The 21,770-nt window shown below is 39.3% G+C and overlaps 1 protein-coding gene across 1 annotated transcript; it reads right to left on the bottom strand.

Annotated features, from left to right (window-relative positions):
• Positions 1-42: 42 nt before the first annotated feature.
• Positions 43-17,952, bottom strand: si:ch211-256e16.3 (ring canal kelch homolog). Its single transcript, XM_051714812.1, is given in 11 exon segments — positions 43-208; positions 298-456; positions 541-694; positions 775-951; positions 1,146-1,209; positions 1,211-1,275; positions 3,576-3,722; positions 5,898-6,045; positions 6,048-6,095; positions 7,273-7,599; positions 17,932-17,952. Coding segments are annotated over 11 exon segments (1,476 nt in total).
• Positions 17,953-21,770: the final 3,818 nt, after the last annotated feature.

The raw sequence follows: 21,770 nt of genomic DNA, 5'->3' as shown, positions 1-21,770 counted from the left end.
TCTGTTCCAGCGGGTTGTGATGCAGGTGGCGCTCTGACGCTCTCAGTCGACAGGAATCTCCATCTCGGAGGCAGTGCCCGGATGACTGCTCATGTGATTGTCCTTCCTGAGCTGAAGAGAGACGCAGCTGAGCCAGCTACGACTGGTGGGCATCTCACCGACGATCTTCCAGCTGTCCTCACAGTACCACTCTATAGTGTCATGATACCTGTAGGGGGAATCCACACTGACAAAAAAAACTATGGTGATTGATGTCGTGAGATGGCCCTTTCCCAGAACAAGTGAAGTATTTCTCACCTATCCCATCCCTCCTCTCCTCCTAAAACATAAATCTTTCCATCCATCACAGCCACACCGGGTCGATAGCGTCTCTCCTTCATGGGAGCACACATGGTCCACTTGTTGGTCTTCGGGTCGTAGCACTCCACCTTATCCGTGTTCTCGGTGGAAGCGTGCTAGCCCCTAGAAAGGGAGAATTGGGAAAGTTTGTGATCCAGTACTCAACAATAAAAAACCTGAAATAGCAAATGCAATTCAAGACATCCATTCTCACCTATGATGTAAATCTTGCCCTTTAGTGTACAGGCCGCAGATCCAGAGCGAGCGATCTGCATAGGCGCCACCTCGGTCCACACGCATGTTTTAGTGTAGTGTACTTGCGCTAACGCTGTGCCATCTTCTAAAACAGCACCCCCTATGGTTTGAGAAGGGAAATTTACATTTACATGTATGTCAGTCTACAACAGTGCCTAGAGATTGGAGGAAACATGCTACCTGTCACATAGGGCAATCCATCCAGCGCCACCACAGCTGGACTAGTGACCACCATCTTGACTGATTCCATGAACTGCCATGTGTTTGTGAGAGGATTATAACACTCAACGGAGTCCATGCGTGACCGACCTTTCCAACCACCCACAGCAAACACACATCCATCCAACATCACCAGCCCTGAAAGAACACAACAAGAGCCTTGACTGTGATGGTTTTCGTAGCTATTTTAATCAGAGTAATGCTGCTAGACTTTAGTCATAATAAACTAAATTAGTGTATCCCTTGATCTCAATTTTTTAAACAAGAGGATCTTGAGCTTTTCCAAACAATAGAGCAGGGTGTGAGCCTAGTACACTTTTAGTGAGCCCCACCCAGTTCTGATCTAGCCACATTCATGGGTGCCATCTCTAACCAGGAGTCAAAACACAGGTCATAATCGCCATATCTCCCTGCTGGCTGAGCCATCTGGAAACTCCCCTCCAGCTAGATACAGCATTGAACCTGCAGAAACACATTAGAAAAACACACTACATAAATCAAATAGCCATTATTGCTTATTAGATTTAAACATTTTCATGCCAGAAGTAAATTTCAGTAAAAATCATTGAGCTAAATATAACAAATAAGGCTGTACCACCTGTTCCTCTAGCTACGGACATGTGTGAGTGCGCACTTCTGATGTTGTTCCCATGGAGATGCAAAAAATAAAATCTGTGCTTAAGGGCTGACTTAAATATATGTGGCAAAAAAGCTAGAGATTTTAATTACAACCCTTATTCCAAAAAGTTGGGACAGTATGATAAATGCTAATGAAAACAAAAAGGAGTGATTTGTAAATTCTATTCACCCTGAGCTATATTGATTATATTATATATTTTTTAAATACACACTAATTTCAAATCATATGATTGCGACACACTCCAAAAAAGTTTAGACGGGGGCAATTTAGGATTAATAACAATCTGATGAGTTGAAACAAGGTAATGTGAAAAAGATGTTAAACAAGTGAGGCAATCGTGTCATAGTATATAAGGAGACTCCCAAAAAAAAAGCCTAGTCCTTTAAAAGCAAGGATGGGCCGAAGCTCGCCAATTTGCCAACAGATGCATCAGCAAATAAGCCAGCACTTTGAGAACTAAATTTCCCCAAAGACTAACTGCAAGGATTTTGGGCATTTCACCTTGTACAATGCACAATATGTTTAAATGATTTAAGGAGTCTGGTCAAATCTCGATGCGTAAAGGGTAAGGCAGAAAACCACTTCTGAATGCGTGTGATATTCGATCCCTCAGATGTCAGGGTCTTAAATACCATCATGCGTCTGTAATAGATATCATGGCATGGGCTAGGGAATACTTTGGTCAACCTTTGTCAGTCTGCATCATTCCCCACTGCATTCACAGATCACAATGATCAAGTTAAGACTTTACTATGCAAAGCAGAAGCCATACATCAACACTGTCCAAAAGCGCCGCCGACTTCTCTGGTCTCGGTCTCATCTGAGATGGTAAGTAGAACAGTGGAATGGTGTTTAGTGGTCAGACAAGTCCACTTTTCAAATAATTTTTGGAAAAAACAGCTGTTGTGTTTTCTGGGCCAACGAGAAACTGTTATTAGCGTCAGGTCCAAAAAGCCAGTGTCTGTCATGTTATGGCCATGTGTCAGTGCCTATGGCATGGGTAACTTGAACATCTGTGAGGGCACCATTAATACAGAAAGACACATATGAATTTTGGAGCAACATATGCTGCCATCCAGCACCGTCTTTTTCAGGGATGTTCCTGCATTTTACAGTAGGACAACGCCAAACCACTTACTGCCCAGATTACAAGTGCATGGCTGCGTAAACAGAGAATGCGGGTGCTAGACTGGCTCCGGTTGCGTCTCAATCAGCTCCCTAGTTCAGTAATCAGAGCACTGATCTCAATCGAAAAATCCTTCTAGTGCACTGAAATGTTCACTCCCTAAAAAAATCCCACAATGCACCGTAAAAACCAGGGAGCATCATTGCGCACTATGTACCATTACCAGAAACGTTGTCATGTCTTCTGAAGCCGCTCAAGTCGTTAGATGACGAGCACAAGTGTAAAACTATGAAGTCCAAGCCTTATTTTCTCTTTAAAAGAGATGTTGTTTGTAATGTCTTTCTTTCATAATTACCATGAAAGTGAAACAATCTTTTAAATATTTGAGTTGTTAAAAGGTTTAAAATACACTCTTATACACTGTACATATTGTACGTTTGAATATCTTCAAGGAAAATGAACGATAGTGTAATTTATGCAGCGATGGTGCTGATTAATAACAGCTGCGCTTCAAAGCAAAGCTCGTTAATGTGTTGCAGGTGATTGAATCATAAGTGTCCCAATGCTCAGTGGATGAACACCCTTGCCAGTGCCCGAATTCATGTTCACGATATACTGATTCACAACATAGGGAGCTGATTGAGACACAGGGCCTTTTTAATGGCATAGCTGAAGACCTGCATAATGGATGAATGGAAGAAAATTCCACTTTCTAAACTTAACAAACTTATGTCTTCAGTGCCCAAACAAGTAATAAGTGTAATTACAAGAAATGTTGCTGTTACACAGTGGTAAACACTCCACTGTCCCAACTTTTTTGGGCCGTGTTGCAATCATATGATTTGAAATGAGTGTACATTAAAAAAAAATACTATACATTTACAAATCCCTTCTTTTTGTTTTTCTTAACATTTCCCATACTGTCTCAACTTTTTTGGAACTGGGTTTGTAAATTAAATGTTGAATGAGTGATACCACATCCTGTCATCCACTCACCAGACACGACTAAGCCGTGTTTGCTGACAGCGAAAGGTAGGCAGGCCAGACTCTTCCACTGGCTGGTGAGGGGATCATAACTCTCCACACTGCGTAACACCACCTTATCATCCTCTCCTCCAATCGTCACGATCACCTCGGCTGTACCTGGACAAACAAATAGACAAAAGTTAACTTATAAACAGTGCTTTTTTTTCTCTCAGGTCTTTTACTCAATATAAACTCAGCAAAAAAAGAAACATCCCTTTTTCAGGACACTGTATTTGAAAGATAATTTTGTAAAAATCCAAATAACTTTACAGATCTTAATTGTAAAGGGTTTAAACAATGTTTTCCATGCTTGTTCAATGAACCATAAACAATTAATGAACATGCACCTGTGGAACGGTTAAGACACTAACAGCTTATAGATGGTAGGCAATTAAGGTCACAGTTATAAAAACTTAGGACACTAAGAGACCTTTCTACTGACTCTAAAAAACACCAAAAGAAAGATGCCCAGGGTCCCTGCTCATCTGCGTGAACGTGCCTTAGGCATGCTGCACGGAGGCATGAGGACTGCAGATGTGGCCAGGCCAATAAATTGCAATGTTCGTACTGTGAGACGCCTAAGACAGCACTACAGTGAGACAGGAAGGACAGCTGATCATCCTCACAGTGGCAGACCACGTATATCAACACCTGCACAGGATTGGTACATCCGAATATCACACCTGCGGGACAGGTACAGCATGGCAATAACAACTGCCTGAGTTACACCAGGAATGCACAATCCCTCCATCAGTGCTCAGACTGTCTGCAATAGGCTGAGAGAGGCTGGAGTGAGGGCTTGTAGGCCTGTTGTAAGGCAGGCCCTTACCAGACATCACTGGCAACAATGTCGCCTATGGGTACAAATCCACCTTCGCTGGACCAGACAGGACTGGCAAAAAGTGCTCTTCACTGACGAGTCACGGTTTTGTCTCACCAGGGGTGGTGGTCGGACTCGCGTTAATCGTTGAAGGAATGAGCGTTACACCGAGGCCTGTACTCTGGTGCGGGATCGATTTGGAGGTGGAGGGTCCGTCATGGTCTGGGCCGGTGTGACACAGCATCATCAGACTGAGCTTGTTGTCATTGCAGGCGATCGATCGCAAAGCTGTGCGTTACAGGGAAGACATCCTCCTCCCTCATGTGATACCCTTCCTGCAGGCTCATCCTGACATGACCCTCCAGCATGACAATGCCACCAGCCATACTGCTCGTTCTATGTGTGATTTCCTGCAAGACAGGAATGTCAGTGTTCTGCCACGGCCAGCGAAGAGCCCGGATCTCAATCCCATTGAGCACGTCTGAGACCTGTTGGATCGGTGGGTGAGGGCTAGGGCCATTCCCCCCAGAAATGTCCGGGAACTTGCAAGTGCCTTGGTGGAAGAGTGGGGTAACATCTCATAGCAAGAACTGGCAAATCTGGTGCAGTCCATGAGGAGGAGATGCACTGCAGTACTTAATGCAGCTGGTGGCCATGCCAGATACTGACTGTTACTTTTGATTTTGACCCCCCCCCCTTTGTTCATGGACACATTATTCCATTTCTGTTAGTCACATGTCTGTGAAACTTGTTCAGTTTATGTCTTAGTTGTTGAATCTTTAAATGTTCATACAAATATTTACATGTTAAGTTTGCTGAAAATAAAAGCAGTTGAAAGTGAGAGGACGTTTCTTTTTTTTGCTGAGTTTATATTTGGAATGTGAGTGAAACAATATTTTGTTGTATTCTACTTGAGATCTTTCTGATCGGTATGATGTTTTGACAGTCAATAATCACATTTTAAAAACTAAAAAGCACCTTTTGAGTTGCCTATAGGCATTGTAAACAACATCCATTTTGTGTTGGTCAATTGAGTAGTTATTAATATTATGATTTTTTAAAATATTTTTTTTAGCTCGAAGTGTCAAAGTATGCAAAAATATTTATTTATTATTATTTGAGCATCTCAAATGTAAGAATACAGTATATGCCTGATTTTTTTTCTCTCTGCATAGCAGACAACATGTACTGTATAATAAACAATATGTACCGAATCTCAACATATTCACATCCTTTGATGAACTTGTTTTTAACGCTACAATAATTAAAAAAATATTTTGAAATCCACACATTATATTGCTTTTTGTTTATTTATGAAATATATAATTATTTCAGAAATTAAGACATTTTCTCTCAATTGACTAGCATTTTGTCTTGTACTCGCAAAATGATGCAGCCACACCAACGCAGAACTATAAATGCAAACCACAGCGTTGGAGACTACGGCGTAGGTTCATCGCAGAAGTATAAACCGGCCCTTTGGTCACCTGTTGCTTGTCGCGGGCGAGCTCTGTACAGCTCTCCTCTACGGTCCTGCAGCAGTAAATAATCCTTGGCTTCAGAGATGAGCTTCTGGCACTTGAGCGATTCCTTCACCACATCCATAGTCTTGATGACGTGGCATGGATGTAGTATGGACTGATGAGAGGCAGCTTGATGTGCTCTAGAACCTACACATCACAATCACAATATGTGATACAGTATCGTACATTCACCTTCACGATATTCATTAAATTTATATTGGCAATAAAATCATAGTGATTATGAGCGTTTTCACACTTGGTTCAATTACTTGGTCTGAACCTGGATTTGTGGTGCAGTATCAATGGTGCGTTATGCATCTAAAGTCAGGGGTTTCGAAAAATCCCTAAAGCTAAGCATATGCAGTAGTAATAAGTGAAGCTTGCCTTTCAATACGCTGCTAACTACAACTGCAAGTCTCACCACTATATTCCTATGAGACATGAATTGAGCTTTTATAAATGCTGTAACTGAGGTAGTCTTTAAATAACTTCATAGCAACAGATGAAATGTAACCACAGCAATCCGATCCCATCTAATCAACGTGCACACACAGACACAAGAGGAAGCCTCGTCAAGTGACTATTCTCTTCATAATCATAGCTTGTATGGAGCGTGTGACCTTTCACAGACTAATTCATCAAAACACACAATGGCGGCCGATCCCAGACATCTGCTGGAGCTCCATCGCCCACCCACTCCACTGAGCACTGTAGATCTCAGGGCTTAACAGTCCAGCAGAAGAAAGAAAGTCATACACATCTGAGATGGCATGAGGGTGAGTTAATGATGAGAGAATATTCATTTTTAGGTGAACTAACCTTTAAGGACTGGTGATGCAACTAAATTAAGCACTGGCAAGCAGTTACTAATCCCTAAGTTTGAACTTTATATCCCAACATTATTACAGTATGTTTTTAGAGCAAATCAAGCTCTTTTATCTCAGAAGATCAAAGAAAATTTCAGTCCTCCTCAATGTATTTCAATATTCATTCTCTTCCTAATATAGAAAACTTCACAATATTAGGCAACACATCACAATGTTGGCCACTTTTGCCCCATTATAATGTTTGTCAGAGTTTCTTGACTAAGACAATCAACTTCCACAGATAATACAAACACTTAATTCACTAATGCTTGATGTCACCATGACTAATACTTGGATTATTCATAATAACTTTAAGCATCTTATTTAATCCCGTCTCAACTCTCCACCAAGTCCTTGTCTGGAGGAATCAGATTTGAGCTCTGAAGAGCATATGGTCCTGCTGTGAGAACTAAGCATGACTTTAAGGGCTGATGTGATGCTCCTGTGGTTGAGTTCACCTGTTGGCAGATGCTGCTGAAGTGCTGTTGGATGTATTCCATGCTGTGGCGTTCCAGCTCATGGCATGAGTGCACCTCGGCGAAGCAGTGGATGCCCACACAGTTCATCTCATCCATTTGCTGCTCCATGAACCTGCAGCAGGCCTCACGCACCACCATCACATCCAGCAGGTTAGCGGCCACCAGAAGAGCCTGCACGTTAGCTCTGGAGATCACCACCTCTGCTGTGTAGGCGTTGCTCACCAGCATGCCAATCATCTGAGGTTCCACCCCATTGATGGCCACCTGCTCCTGATGTGACTCCATTAGGTCAGTGGAAAACATGGCCTGTAGAGGAAGAGCACATGTGAACAACATGAAACTTTCAGCACTCAACGCTTAACGGCGCTTTCACAATGACAAGCACTCAACAGTAAGTATTTTTTTTCTACTGGCTCGGTCAGACCTGTAGTTCATATGTATACTTGTCCTGATAACATTTCACTGGCCCCACCACAATTTTTATTTTTTTTACTTTTAGTGATGTATTTTACATGTGTATATATTTAACACGTTAAATCGGTGCAATTCATTATATAAAATACAATGCGTTACCACCAAGCTTTGCGAGTCTCAGTCAGCACGGGGCAGTGAGTGCAGACAACAAACCGAAAGCTGTTCAAAGATAGCTGAGGAGCAGAGAGAAGGGGTCTCGAGGTGCGTTTTTAAAAGTTTAAAATTATATTGGGGGGGGGGGGGGGGGCGTGGAGCTCTGCGAGTATTGACGCTGACTACCACCCTTGGAGTCACGAGTTCGAATCCAGGGTGTGCTGAGTGACTCCAGCCAGGTCTCCTAAGCAACCAAATTGGCCCGGTTGCTAGGGTGGGTAGAGTCACTTTGGGTTAACCACCTTGTGGTCGCTATAATGTGGTTCGCTCTTGGTTGGGCGCGTGGTGAGATGTGTGTGGATGCCACGGAGAATAGCTTGGGCATCCACATGCGCTACATCTCCGTGGTAACACGCTCAACAAGCCACGTGGTAAGCTGCGTGGACTGATGGTCTCAGACGTGGAGGCAACTGAGATTTGTCCTCCGCCACCCGGATTGAGGCGAGTCACTACACCACCACGAGGACTTAGAGCGCACTGGGAATTGGGCATTCCAAATTGGGGAGAAAAAGGGAAAGGAAAAAAAATTACATTTAAAGGAATATATTCTGGCTTCAGTAAAAGTTAAGCTCAATCGACAGCATTTGTGGCATAATGTTGATTACCACAAAAATTTATTTTGACTCGGTCCTCCTTTTCTTAAAAAAAAGCAAAAATTTAGGTTACACTTAGACACTCAAAGATAAGTGAATGGGGCCCATTTTTGGAGGGTTTAAAGGCAGAAATGTGAAGCTTATAAATTTATTTTACTTTATTTATAACTTTCAAAAAATGGCCCCATTCACTTTCATTGTAAGTGTCTCACTGTGATCCAGATTTTTGCTTTTTTTTTTTTTTTTTAAAGAAAATTAGGGGCAAGTCAAAATGTATTTATGTGGTAATATTATGCCACAAATGCTATCAATTGAGTTTAACTTGTATTAAACCCAAAATATTCCTTAAACTTGACATAAAGTCCTAAAAATGCGGCATTCATGACTGAAGACACCGAAAACCAGTGAAACACAATGGAAACGCAGTCAGTGACGCAAACACATCAACAACAATAATGCAGACAGACACAAGAACACGTCCTGTGAGAACAGCCCTTAAGTCTACCTCGGTTGGATTGACAAACTCAGTTGCAGAATGGATTGATGTGGAATGTACTCAAGTGATAGGCTCCTACATTACATAAATAAAACAACTATACTGACTTCTAAAAGCCACTTTTTATATTTTCTAATCAATGCTTTCCACGTCTGCATCAATCTAATGTCTTTGAATTATTATTATTTATTCAGGGGTGCCCTGCCGAACCGAGCCGCGCCCCTCTTGTTGGCAAGTAAAGGCAGCTAGTGTGACAGTACTTAGTGTAGCTACTTTTTCCAACAAGTAATGGTATAACATGACAAAACACATTGCTTTCAGTCACATTGTATTGCACATGAAGCAGCATTTATCAAACTCGCCTACCTACCTCGATGAACTACTGTCATGTGAAGTTTAAAACATTTAAGTGAATCGGCTCATTCGAACGGCAGTCAACCAGTTAAAAGAAACGATTCACTAATCCACTAATTATGTAGTGCTGGGAAGTGCAGTTTTAGTGATTCGCTTTGTCAGGACGGTTCAAGTAAAAGAACCAGTTCAAATAAACAATTCACTGATTCACTGGAGCCCATACGTAGAAGTCACTGCGTCTTCTGTTTTTGCAGAAAACATATTTCGGTTATTGCAGCCATTTATCACTATTGCAACTCAATTAATATAAAAGTGTTTTATTAGTTGTATTTAGTGAACATTCATTCAATTTAGAAGGCTAGTTTTATTTAGTATGAAGTTATTTGTTCAATTTAATGTTGCCATGCACCTTATTTAATTTGATTACTTATTACTTATATACTTATCGCCTACAGGCCACCATATGAGTCAGAACCACCACTGAGGACAGGGAGTATCTGTCTGTCCAAAAGAATTAGGGACAAATTATTTCAGACATAACTCAAAAAAACAAAGTAGAATTTACAGTTCAGTCATGACAACTCTTGGAAAGATTAGCATGTTAATGTTGGTATGACCAGGGCCGTAACCAGCTATGAGGTCACCGAGGTCCGGACCTCGGTTATTATTTTATTTAAATATGTTTCTCTATAAACATTTTTCTAATAAAAAACCAATCGGCATATTTACAGTAACTATAATCAGGAGTTGAAAACATTTGGTCTATCCTCACAGCGGGTGTTTCCATGGAGCTGCATCTTAAATTACTCTCTGATTGGTGTGTGATGCTTATCTCTGTGTTGACTGGATAGCTGCTCAAGTTCACAGCCAGCCGGGATCAAGCAATCCAGCCACAGTCCAATGTCAAACTGACCTGGCATGAACCAAGGTATGTGACTAAGACAGCTAACAGTCATGAATTAATTAAGTAACCCAAGGTGTTTGCTATAAACTAACTATATAATATTTGTTTTGAATAAATGTAACTTAGTTAACATTAAGCTAACCTTAAGTGCACGGCACGAGAGAAGAAAGCAACGTTAAACAATGGCATTTGTTTTTTCTATGCAACTAGTTAGCTAGCTACTAATACTATGTATGTTTTCAAGAAAGACTTATCAACTCTGTTATTCCGGTTGAGTTTATTGAGGTATTTTAGAAGCTAAAAGAGAGAGAAAGAGATGAAGGGACCCTGAATTGAGTCCAAATATGTGCACATGATTAAGTGCACAACTGCTCGTTCGCATGATTAAGCCCATGGCATCAAAATCTCACTACAGCCAGGTATCCAAACTAAGTAGGCAACCCTGTAAAAGATAAGTTATTGCTAAAAAGCGTTCATTAACTAGAGCATCAATGTTGATACAGTATGCAGCATATCATATATTTGTAGAAGTAACAGTTAGAGTTAAGGACTCAAGCAAGGCTAGCTGGCTTCAGGTTATGATGGCTAACTAGCTTGTTAACATGTGGAGGACTCAATTCATTCAAACCCTTAGTAAATTATTTTCAAGCAACATGCTGTGATGTAATCAATTAAAGTCTAATGAACCTCCATGATCCCTCCTCCCACAGAAAACAAGTCAGACAGAACAGTGAGAAGAAGAATGCCAAAATGTCTTTTATCCTTTTATAGACCACATCACTAGTGAGCTGGATGTCAGGTTCTCTCAAAGGAATGAGCCTGCAATGCTAGCAACTTATCTGGTACCAAAAGTTCTAAAAAAGCTGACAGAAGAAAGGAAGGAAGTGCTGGTAGAGTGGTACCAAGAAGACCTACCTGACCCAGACACAGTGAAGCAGGAAATAGAACGCTGGAGGCACAAGTTTCACTTGGAAGATGAGTCCCTGCCTACATCAGCTTTGGAAACTCTGCAAGCAACACAAATGGCTTTCTTTCCCAACATAAAATGTATGTTGAAACTGTTTCTAAGTGCAAGAGAAAGACCATGATGAACGGCCCATAGTTAGTGTGTTCTTCAACCAAACATTGCTTTGCCCACTGCCTGGTTCAAGCCTTCACTGCCAGGTAGGAGCCTTAAAGAGCCACATTGAATATTATTATGGCCTTATTGGAGCAATCATTTCTCAGTGATTGAAGAGAGATCACTCTTGAAAGTCTGTAAATTGCAACTTATTATTCTCCCTGTTAACCAGAACAAAGAAATGTCATACATTGTGTGTCATACAGGGTTTCCAGCACAGATCAATGTATTAACAGCTCAGAGGGGGTTGGCCTGGTTGAAAAGTTTTTGTTCCAAACTGTATATAAGTGGCACTGACATTAATGCACATTATGGCTAACATTATAGTATCTGCATAATGCTGTGGATCTCCTTTTTTGCATCTGTATTGTCAATTTAGATAGTGCACAATATAATCTCAGTTTTTACATAAGAGAATATGAAAACTGATGTAATCAAATAGTCCTTTTCAAAATAGTTTAATAGTTTTTTTTGGTCTTCTCCTGACACTCTCTCTCCATTTTTTTTTTTTTTTTTTTTTACTATCTATCTCTCTTCTCTCTCGCCCTCTCTGTCACAACACTGACACACACACACATACACACAGAAGAAGAGATTGTGCAGTTTTGGGCCCTGGAGAAGTTTTGACATGCCTTGACATTTGGGCTTTTTTCAGTTGCTTAAAACTTATTAATGTCTAAAGTCTGATAACACTGTATTCAGCACAAACTGGGCTACAATAATATGTGAGCAACATGTAAATATTTGTATGTTTGAGAAAATAATGTTTATGCTTGGTTTTTGAAAAAACAAAAATTTTAAGTCACTGAAATAAGGCCATATAACACATACTAAACATTTGTTCACAATACTTTTGAGAACTGGATCTTGTAGCCTAGAGTTTTTGCTACAAAATAATATGAAAACCATCCTGATCACTCATTCATACAAAACAATATAGTCATTTAACTTTTGTAAGACACTTTTAGTGTTAGAAAGGCCATATGCGAGGAGGCGTGGATGATCATGAATATTGATGTGATTCACACCTGAGGAGACAAAGACCCCTCCCCTGAGAGAGAATGAATGTGAGGAGACTTAATGATTGAATGTATTGTTTGTAGTTTAAGTTAAAAGAAGTAATCTGACTATACATTTTCTTTACATAAAGACTTTACTTAAAAACTTTAGACCTACACTATCATTTAAAAGTTTCAGATCTGTACGATTTTTTAAATTTTTTTAAAAGAAGTCTCTTCTGCTCACCAAGGCTGCATTTATTTGATCCAAAATACAGCAAAACCAGTGATTTTGTGAAATATTTTTACAATTTAAAATAACTTTTCTATTTGAATATATTGTAAAATGCAATTTATTCCTGTGATCAAAGCTGAATTTTCAGCATAATTACTGCAGTCTTCAGTGTCACATGATGCTGATTTTCTAATATGAGCATATTTACAGCACATTTTACACATTTACTTGAGTAATCATGCTAAATTGCTAATTTGGTACTAGAAAATCACTTGCCATTATATCAAACACAGCTGAAAACTATTTGGTTTGTTAAATGAAGCTTAACATTGTCTTTGTGTTTGTTTTTGAGTTGCCACAGTATGCAATAGACTGACATGTCTTAAGAGTCAATATTAGGTCAAAAATGGCAAAAAAGATTTTCTCTAGAAATTCATCAGCCAATCATTGTTTTGAGGAATGAAGGCTATACAATGCTTGAAATGGTCAGAAAACTGAAGATTTCATACAAAGGTGTACACTACAGTCTTCAAAGACAAAGGACAACTGGCTCTAACAAGGACAGAAAGAGATGTGGAAGGCCAGATGTACAACTAAACAAGAGGATAAGTACATCAGAGTCTCTAGTTTGAGAAATAGACACCTCACATGTCCTCAGCTGACAGCTTCATTGAATTCTACCCGCTCAACACCAGTTTCATGTACAACAGTAAAGAGAAGACTCAGGGGTGCAGGCCTTATGGGAAGAATTGCAAAGAAAAAGCCACTTTTTCACAAAAAGAAAAGGTTTGAGTGGGCAAAGAAACACAGACATTGGACAACAGATAATTGGAAAAGAGTGTTATGGATCTTAACCCCATTGAGCTTTTGTGGGATCAGCTAGACTGTAAGGTGTGAGAGAAGTGCCCGACAAGACAGCCACATCTATGGCAAGTGCTACAGGAAGTGTGGGGTGAAATGTCACCTGAGTATCTGGAAAAACTGACAGCTAGAATGCCGAGGATCTGTAAAGCTGTCATTGCTGCATATGGAGGAATTTTTGATGAGAACACTTTGAAGTAGTTTAAGAAGATCTGAATTTTTTTTTTTTTTTTTTTTTTTAAACGTTAATAGTAATTTTTCACATTATTAATGTCCTGACTATACATTGTGATCAGTTGAATGCCACTTTGGTGAATAAAAGTACCAATTTCTTTCCATATGAGCAAAATCTGTACAATATTCCAAACTTTTGGCCACCAGTGTGTGTTTTGCGATATTTTGTGAGATTTATTAAGATGAATCTAACTTGGAACAAATTTTCCTAAAAATACAAACATACAAAACTTTAGCACTCTTAGATTGTGTGTTTACAAAAAAAGCTGTGTAGTCTAATAATTAATGAACTGGGAACATGTTTAATTAGGGTGCGATTTGTTAAAAACGGGGGGGGGGGGGGGGGGGGTCATGTCTGAAATTTGAATGTCATCTGAATTTCTACAGTGTAATTTATATCAAAAGCAGTCTCAAATTCTCAAACTGTATACTAAAAGCACATAAAATTATTTTAACTGAATTTAATCAAAATAATTTACTGTATTGCCAATTAACTGCCTCATTGTAAATTGTGTCAAACAATTAACAGAAGGCATTAGGATAAGCTGTAGGATTGGCTAACATTAGCTAAAAAAAATAACATTTGTTCATTAGCCATTTTTCTGGACTTATGCGTTCCTGCACGGCTGCACCAGTAGTTTCTCAAGTTCTTTGTGTGTCTGAAGATTTTGGTCATGTCATTTTTTTACCCATGTAAAAGATAAACAAACCAGCATCTGTTTTCTTTTGATTAGAGAAATTAGTACACAAGCAAGTAATATTGTTTTTTTGAACAGAGTGAAGGGGAGAAGTTGCAGAACATAATATAGAATTACAGCAGTGGTGTAGTCAAGGTTGGGCCTGGGCCCACCCAAATTAGACCTAGGCCTACCCAGAATATTAGAGATTATTCTTTGACTTCAAATATGTATTTATATAATAGTTTTAAAAATGCATAAATTCTGATTTCTGAAAGTGTGAAAGAACTGTTTGAATGTGGCGCTTCTCTGTTGTTATGGAAAATATAGTAAAAAAGAAACTGGGCAAAAAACTTGACCCATCCATTTTTATTGAGGCCCTCCCAAAAGTAATTTCCTGACTACACCCGTGAATTACAGTCTCACTAATGTCACCTTGTGTCGTATTTAGGTAGGTCTTCCAGGTAATCAATTCCTTCTAATAAACCCAGATTGGATACAGCATATGCTAGTGATTAATATTTCTTGATAATTAATCAGTACAGCTATACATTTTCTGATGTGTTATTAACATGTGAAGTCAGTGTGTAAATGCAGTGAGTTTATGCACCCATCTCTGAGATCTCTACAGACATCCCTTATCCCGTGCGATTCGAAATTCAACATCACAGACGCCCACAGTAAAGGCCTGTTCACACCAAATCCGTGACGATTTTGCGAGATGAACTTCCAACAGAAGGTCTATTCATACAGAGTCCGTAAGAAATTAAACTAAAAATGATTTCACCCCCTGTACAGTGGGTGGTGCTGTTGCATTTTTACAAACCCTCACCCTTCAGCTGCCAATGATAGAGATTCATATACTAAATGCTGTTAAAGCATTTATTTACCTAATTTGGTATAACTGTTTCATTATGTTCTTTCCATGGTGTTGATGCATTCTGAGGAGTATATAATCTGTGTTTTTATGTGAGTGAGATGAGTAAAGAGCGCTGTTGGATATTTATTTGCACATGCACATGTATTTTGCCACGAGTATATTACAAACGGACACCTGAAACCAACTTCTCTTTTTATCATGCCTGGATTAAATACACGTGGAATAATGTACATTAAGAATAACAGGTATATTATAAAATATTATGGCCTTTAATAAATAATGAATCTACATTCAGGCATTTGTCCAGATATAAATGTTTAGATAAAAAAAAAAAAAAAAAAAAAAAAGAATGACCAGAAGGGATATCAAAAGCAGAGGCAGGGAAACTCCCCATCTCCCCCTGCAAATCGCACCATGTGTTTAATTATGTACTTGAGTTCGAGTCCCTCGGCTGACTTTCTGCGAGGTATCAACATAACTTTTCTGTTTACAAATTTGTATTGCACAAACTGTATCAAATATATTAGCATAAAAAACATTTTTAATTTGACTATACAACATTTTTTGATTTAGTATGAAATCAAAATCAATTGAAAAAAAGGGCCTTATGTATGGTATTTTGCAAAGACTCAAATATATATTTTTTGTAGGATATTGTAGACTGTCCTTAAATGAAAAATGTATGTCAGCTACCGGTAATCATTTTCAAAGCATTGTGTTGACTTGAGTCTTCCCATTGCATTTACATGCATGTGACCACCAGAGTGGTCCTCTGTGTGCGCCGTTTGAAGCACTTCGAAACGTTGAATCATTTTGCGAATCAATTGCTTTGAAGTTTCGAAAAGCATTGTTTCTCCCATCACTAATTTCAGCAGCGCACATAACTAATGTGTTCACTGTAAAATTCATGCATTTTCTCAAAAACTATATTTTCTCGGCATGTGCGCTTGTCTATCAGAGTGACAAGGCAAACCAAACGTAAACTTAATTTGACTTATACTGTAAACCTTCCTTTTGAAGCAAAAATAGAAGAAAATGCTCCTCATAATCAAATGTTAGGTAGATACTTACCATTTTAGCCAGTAACAGCAGCTGTGGTTTCCACTGGTGCTACTGATCTGGTCTCAGCTCCTCTAGTCATCAGAAAATGCACAAGGATGTTCTCCAGAATGCTTATGCCAATGAGAGTGAAAACCACACCACAGTAAACCCCTGTAAAAACATCAAACTATGACTGCAACAGCTTATCTGGGAGATTTTTTTTTTCTTCTAAATTTTGGTAAATTCATATCACAGGAACAGTGCATATATTTATTTGTTTCTTGTTCTTTTTTCAATTGGATCCATGTGCATTGCATACTTTCTAATATGTGTGATGATTTTTTTTTTTTAACCATAGGATTGCATTCTTGACAATTCGAGCTATAGATAATCATTTGGTGTGTGTTCATGTGTGTGAGCGATAATGCCCATGTTAAACTCACCAATCAATGGGATTTTATTGGCAGTAGAGGGCAGCAAGTGATTGAGAATCAGCAGCAACACAGAAATAGTCAGGAGTAAAGTCCTTTTAAAGCCCAGCTTCTCTGCTCCACTTGCATCTATGAAGAAAGAGGCCACATCCAGCACAGGAAGTAAAACACTGGGAGTCAATGACATACATTAGAGGTCTTCTCTTTATGGTGATCTGCATCAAAACAATACAGCAGTGTATCCAAATCACCTAAAGTCTTGTATGTCTTCATTAGAACAACATTTGTCTGTGCTGTAATAAACTGCAAGAAAGAAAAGAACTGCTTTAAGAATGACTCTACATATTCTTCATTATCTACAGCATGGTACCTGTTGATATTAGAGAGTGATCTGATTACATTTGGTCACTGCTGAATACAGATGTAAACGGGGTCCAACATATTTTGTGATCAGATTACTAAAACCACACTCAGACGTAGTCAAAAACGCATGTTACCACATTGCATTTGAGGTGTGAAACGCAATCAGTCCTAAAGTGTCTTGGACAGCAGCAAAGCACCACCCCTCACCTGTCAATCAACCACTGCTCTATGTAGGAGATTATAGGCAGAGAAACTGAACAAAACTACGCAGAGCAACTGTCTGAACACACACTGGTACTTCCCTAAGCTATAAAGCAGCAAGGAATTCGGACTGGTGCCAAGAAGTCAGGGCTGACCTGTATGTTACAAAAAAAGGGAAGGTTATCCAGAAAAGAACCCAACCTTCATTCACACTCCCTTCATGGGTCAAAACCCTCAACCAAGTGACCATCCCCACATGATCTACTGGGGGTTGGCAATCATGCCAACACGATTGCAAAGTGAGAGACAAAGAAGAACTCGCCCCAACTCAGAATGAAAGCCTCATTTCTTTCTTTTAACATGAACAAGGTTGTAAATTAAAAAAATTAGACTAAATAACTACCACGAGTCCAGCATGGTCTAACCATCACGTGCTAAAAACCCATTATCTAAGACGAAAGCTAGGGCCCGTATTCACAAAAAATCTTAAGGCTAAAAATAGCTCCTAACATGGAAATTTAGGAGCAACACTTAGAAATTAGGGGTGTGTCACTCCTAATTTTAGGACTCTTAGAATTTTCTTCTAAGAGCATTTTAATGCTAAAAGTAGCTCCTAAACCCACGACAGCGTAGAAGTCATCCATCATTAGAGGATTTCTAAATCTCTAAGAGTAAATCACAAATGATCTGAAGCATGGCTGCTGCCATCAATCCATATTGGCTGCTGGGCAGAGGATAAGGTCTGCTGGGAACTGGACAGGGTCCAACAACATGTTGGCTGCCGCTGGGAACTGGAAAGGGTCAGACTGGACATTGGCGGCCACTGGCAAGGGGTCAGACTGGACGATGGCCGCTGGGTAGGGGTGAGGATGGGTGGCGGCCGCTGGCGAATGGTCAGACTGGGCAGATGCCCGCTGTTGGTCAGCGGTGGGCTCAGCGGCCCCCTCCTGGCAGTCAGCGGCAGGGTCGGTGGCGACAATGGGGAACTGGACAGACTCATCGGTGGTTGCACGGGACTGGACAGGCTTGTTAATGACAGAGGTCAGAGGAAAATGGCCTGACTGGTTCAAGCTGACAGGAAGGTGACAGTAACCCAAATAACCATGCTTTACAACAGTGCTATGCAGAAAAGCATTTCTGAACGTACAACACATCGAACATTGAGGCGGATGGACTTTAGCAGCAGAAGACCCCTCCAGGTACCACTACTGCCAGCTAAAAACAGGAAAACTGAAGCTGCAGTGGGCACAGGCTCACCAAAACTGGACATTAGACAATTGGAAAAACATCACCTGGTCTGACAGATCTGGATTTCTGCTGAGGTACACAAATGGTGGGCCCACTGCAGCCTCAGTTTTCTGTTCTTTGTTGACAGAAGTGGAACCCAATGTGATCTTCTGCTGTTGTAGCCCATCTGCCTCAAGGTTCGTCATATTGTGCATTCTGAGATGCTATTCTGCTCACTACAATTGGACAGAGGGGTTATCTGAGTCACCGTAGCCTTTCTGTCAGCTCGAACCAGTCTGGCCATACTCTGTTGACCTCTGTCATCAACAAGGTGTTTTCATCCACAGAACTGCTACTCACTGGAAGTTTTTTGTTTTTGGCACCATTATCTTTACACTCTAGAGACTGTTGTGCGTGAAAATCCCAGGAGATCAGCAGTTACAGAAATACTCAAACCAGCCCGTCTGGCACCAACAATCATGCCACGCTCCAAATCACTGAGATCGCATTTTTTCCCCATTCTGATGGTTGATGTGAACATTAACTGAAGCTCCTGACCCATATCTGAATGATTTTATACATTACACTGCTGCCACACAATTGGCTGATTAGATAATCACATGAATAAGTAGATGTACAGGTGTTCCTAATAAAGTGGCTGGTGAGTGTATATATACAAGTATAAATGGTAGATTTCAAAACATTGATATTATTTAATATAATTTCATTTTTGTAAAACCAGCATTACATTTGCACTAAATTTAACAATTATATAATATGATGGTGAACTGTCATTATTCTGCCTACAAAATACAACATTCTTTTGATATGACCTCAAGTAGGAAAGGAGAAACACAATTTGTATGCGCATCACTGGGCTGTCAGTTATACAGTGAGGATCTCCAGCATCACTGAAGATCACACCACTATCATTTTAAAACTTATTGAATTTAAAAACAAGCGAGGAGAGCTGAGGAGTAGTTTCTTACCGTAACCTGTTAGACTAAATAAGCTTTTGAATCAACAAGTACAGTACAAAACCTAGTTGATATGGAACACCTTACATTAGTCATATTATTCTATTTACAGAATTGACTTGTGACGGACAACAGCCGTACTATGCAAATACAATCTAGTGGCACAGGGGATATTTTACAACATACAAAAGGATCTAAAAAAGTGAATATACAAATACAGGATGACAATGCAAACTGAGATGCAAACCAACTAATCTCTAAACAACCAAACCAAATTTATGCAAACTAACCTCTACAGCAGAAATAAAGAGAAAAATGTCAGTTTGGTGTAGGGTGGTTTAAGCTATATTTGCTTGTGTGCACAGAGTGAGATTTGCACATTTGTCTTTTTCTGTTGACTCTGAAGCATTTTATCAAGCCATTTGCTTCTCAAATGTAAATTTGCATAACCAGTGAGGAGACTAATAAATCAGCACAAGGCGATTTACACTATTCATAATGTTATCATCTAACCAGTGGAGCCCAACTTTGGTCCTTTCACTATTAATGCAAATAGCTAAACAGAAATGGCTCATTTGCCCCTCATTTAAACCCTTTTTAAATGCTTTAAAACACCTTTATTGGAACTGACATATCCTGCTTTTGGAAAAAATCTGGAAATCAAAGACTGAGCCTTAATAGATAAACAGTACACCTGAATGGTGCAGCAGAGATACCAGAGGTCTCCAATGGAAGAGTATGATACATTAGCATATTACTTGGACCAACTTTATGTTAGGTACAAAAAAATACTATATGTATTTGGTACAATGTACTTATAATGTACATTCATGTTGTTGCATTGTACTTACATTTAAAGTACTTGCATTTAATAACATCTGGTGTTACACTGTTAACCTTACCCCTACCCCTACCCCAAAACTTACCCTAAACCCTAACCCTAATGTAACCCCTAACCCCTATACCCCCTTAACCTATCCATACCTCAACCTCAGTAGCAACAAAAATGAAATATGTGAGAATTTAGCAGAACAACATGTAGTTACAAAATAAGTACATTGTACTGTATATATTTTAATGTTAGTACACAGTGGTTAAAGACACCTAATATAAAGTGGGACCCATTTTTCAATTAGATTTCTGTAAAGGACATAGACAAATCTACAATACAAACACCCTCTCTTTCTGCATTATTACTGTAACACAGTGTTCACAGCAGTGCCATTTTGCGAAAATGCTTACTATTTAATAAAAGGACAAAAACTTTCATTAAAATTTTATCAAGCAAATGCATTATGTGCCATCCTTCTGATATAAGAGAACAATCCATAAACAAAGGTTAATAGTTGGCCTCTATGGTTCTGCACAGTGATTTTGTGAACAGGGGTTTCAGCAGTACCCCTCCACTTTTTCAGTGATCTTGGTTCCTGAAGTATTTTTCCCATTCATTTTTTTCATAAGGATTTCATAAAGTCCTTCATAAAGAGTTGTAAGACATGAACCAAACCAACCAGCTCAGAGGTGAATAGCAAGATTACAAAACCAAATTGACACATGCACACACACACACACACACACACACACACACACAAAACTTTTGTCTTCGTACAGTATTGTGAAGGCAGCATTTTTTAACCTTCGGACACAGCCTATATTGAGTATTTTAGCACACAACACTCATTAACCAAAGAGAACATCAGACAAAGTATGTAAATTACTGCCATAAAGGTGTCCATGATGTCACCTCCTACACACAATATTGTGGTTAAACTCACAAGAGGAGGTGGGGCAAGTTTCTTACAATACATAAATATGAGCAAATGATAGTAATCTGTTCAAGACTAAATCCTCATCCTCCAGTAAAAGCATCTTTGACATGTTAGATTTGACCACTATTAGTCATGTACCTACAGTGCCTAATGTTTTCTCTTGCCTCATTTGGTAAGTATCTTTTTAAAAATTGTCTGAATTGTTGTTTTTGTGTGGTGTTTTGATTTGATGAAATTTGCATAAAAACACATTCAAGTACAACAGGCCAAGGAGGCCAAGACTTATATACCCTCTAATTTTTTGTTTTTGCTGAACAACACCTATTTGAATTAGGTCTGTCAGTTGTATTGATGTTTAATTGCATAATTAATTCTGATAAATTAATCAAAGGGCAAATATACAAAGAATTCCTATATATCAGTATTTGTGGAGAAAAGCTCATTACATCACATATTGTCGCAGATAAGTAAAACGTTGAATGGGCATTT

Source organism: Myxocyprinus asiaticus, chromosome 13 (assembly GCF_019703515.2).
Source record: "Myxocyprinus asiaticus isolate MX2 ecotype Aquarium Trade chromosome 13, UBuf_Myxa_2, whole genome shotgun sequence".
In the NCBI taxonomy this organism is placed as follows: domain Eukaryota; kingdom Metazoa; phylum Chordata; class Actinopteri; order Cypriniformes; family Catostomidae; genus Myxocyprinus; species Myxocyprinus asiaticus.
Note: the sequence above shows the minus strand (reverse complement) of the source record. Positions and strands in the feature narration are given on the sequence as shown.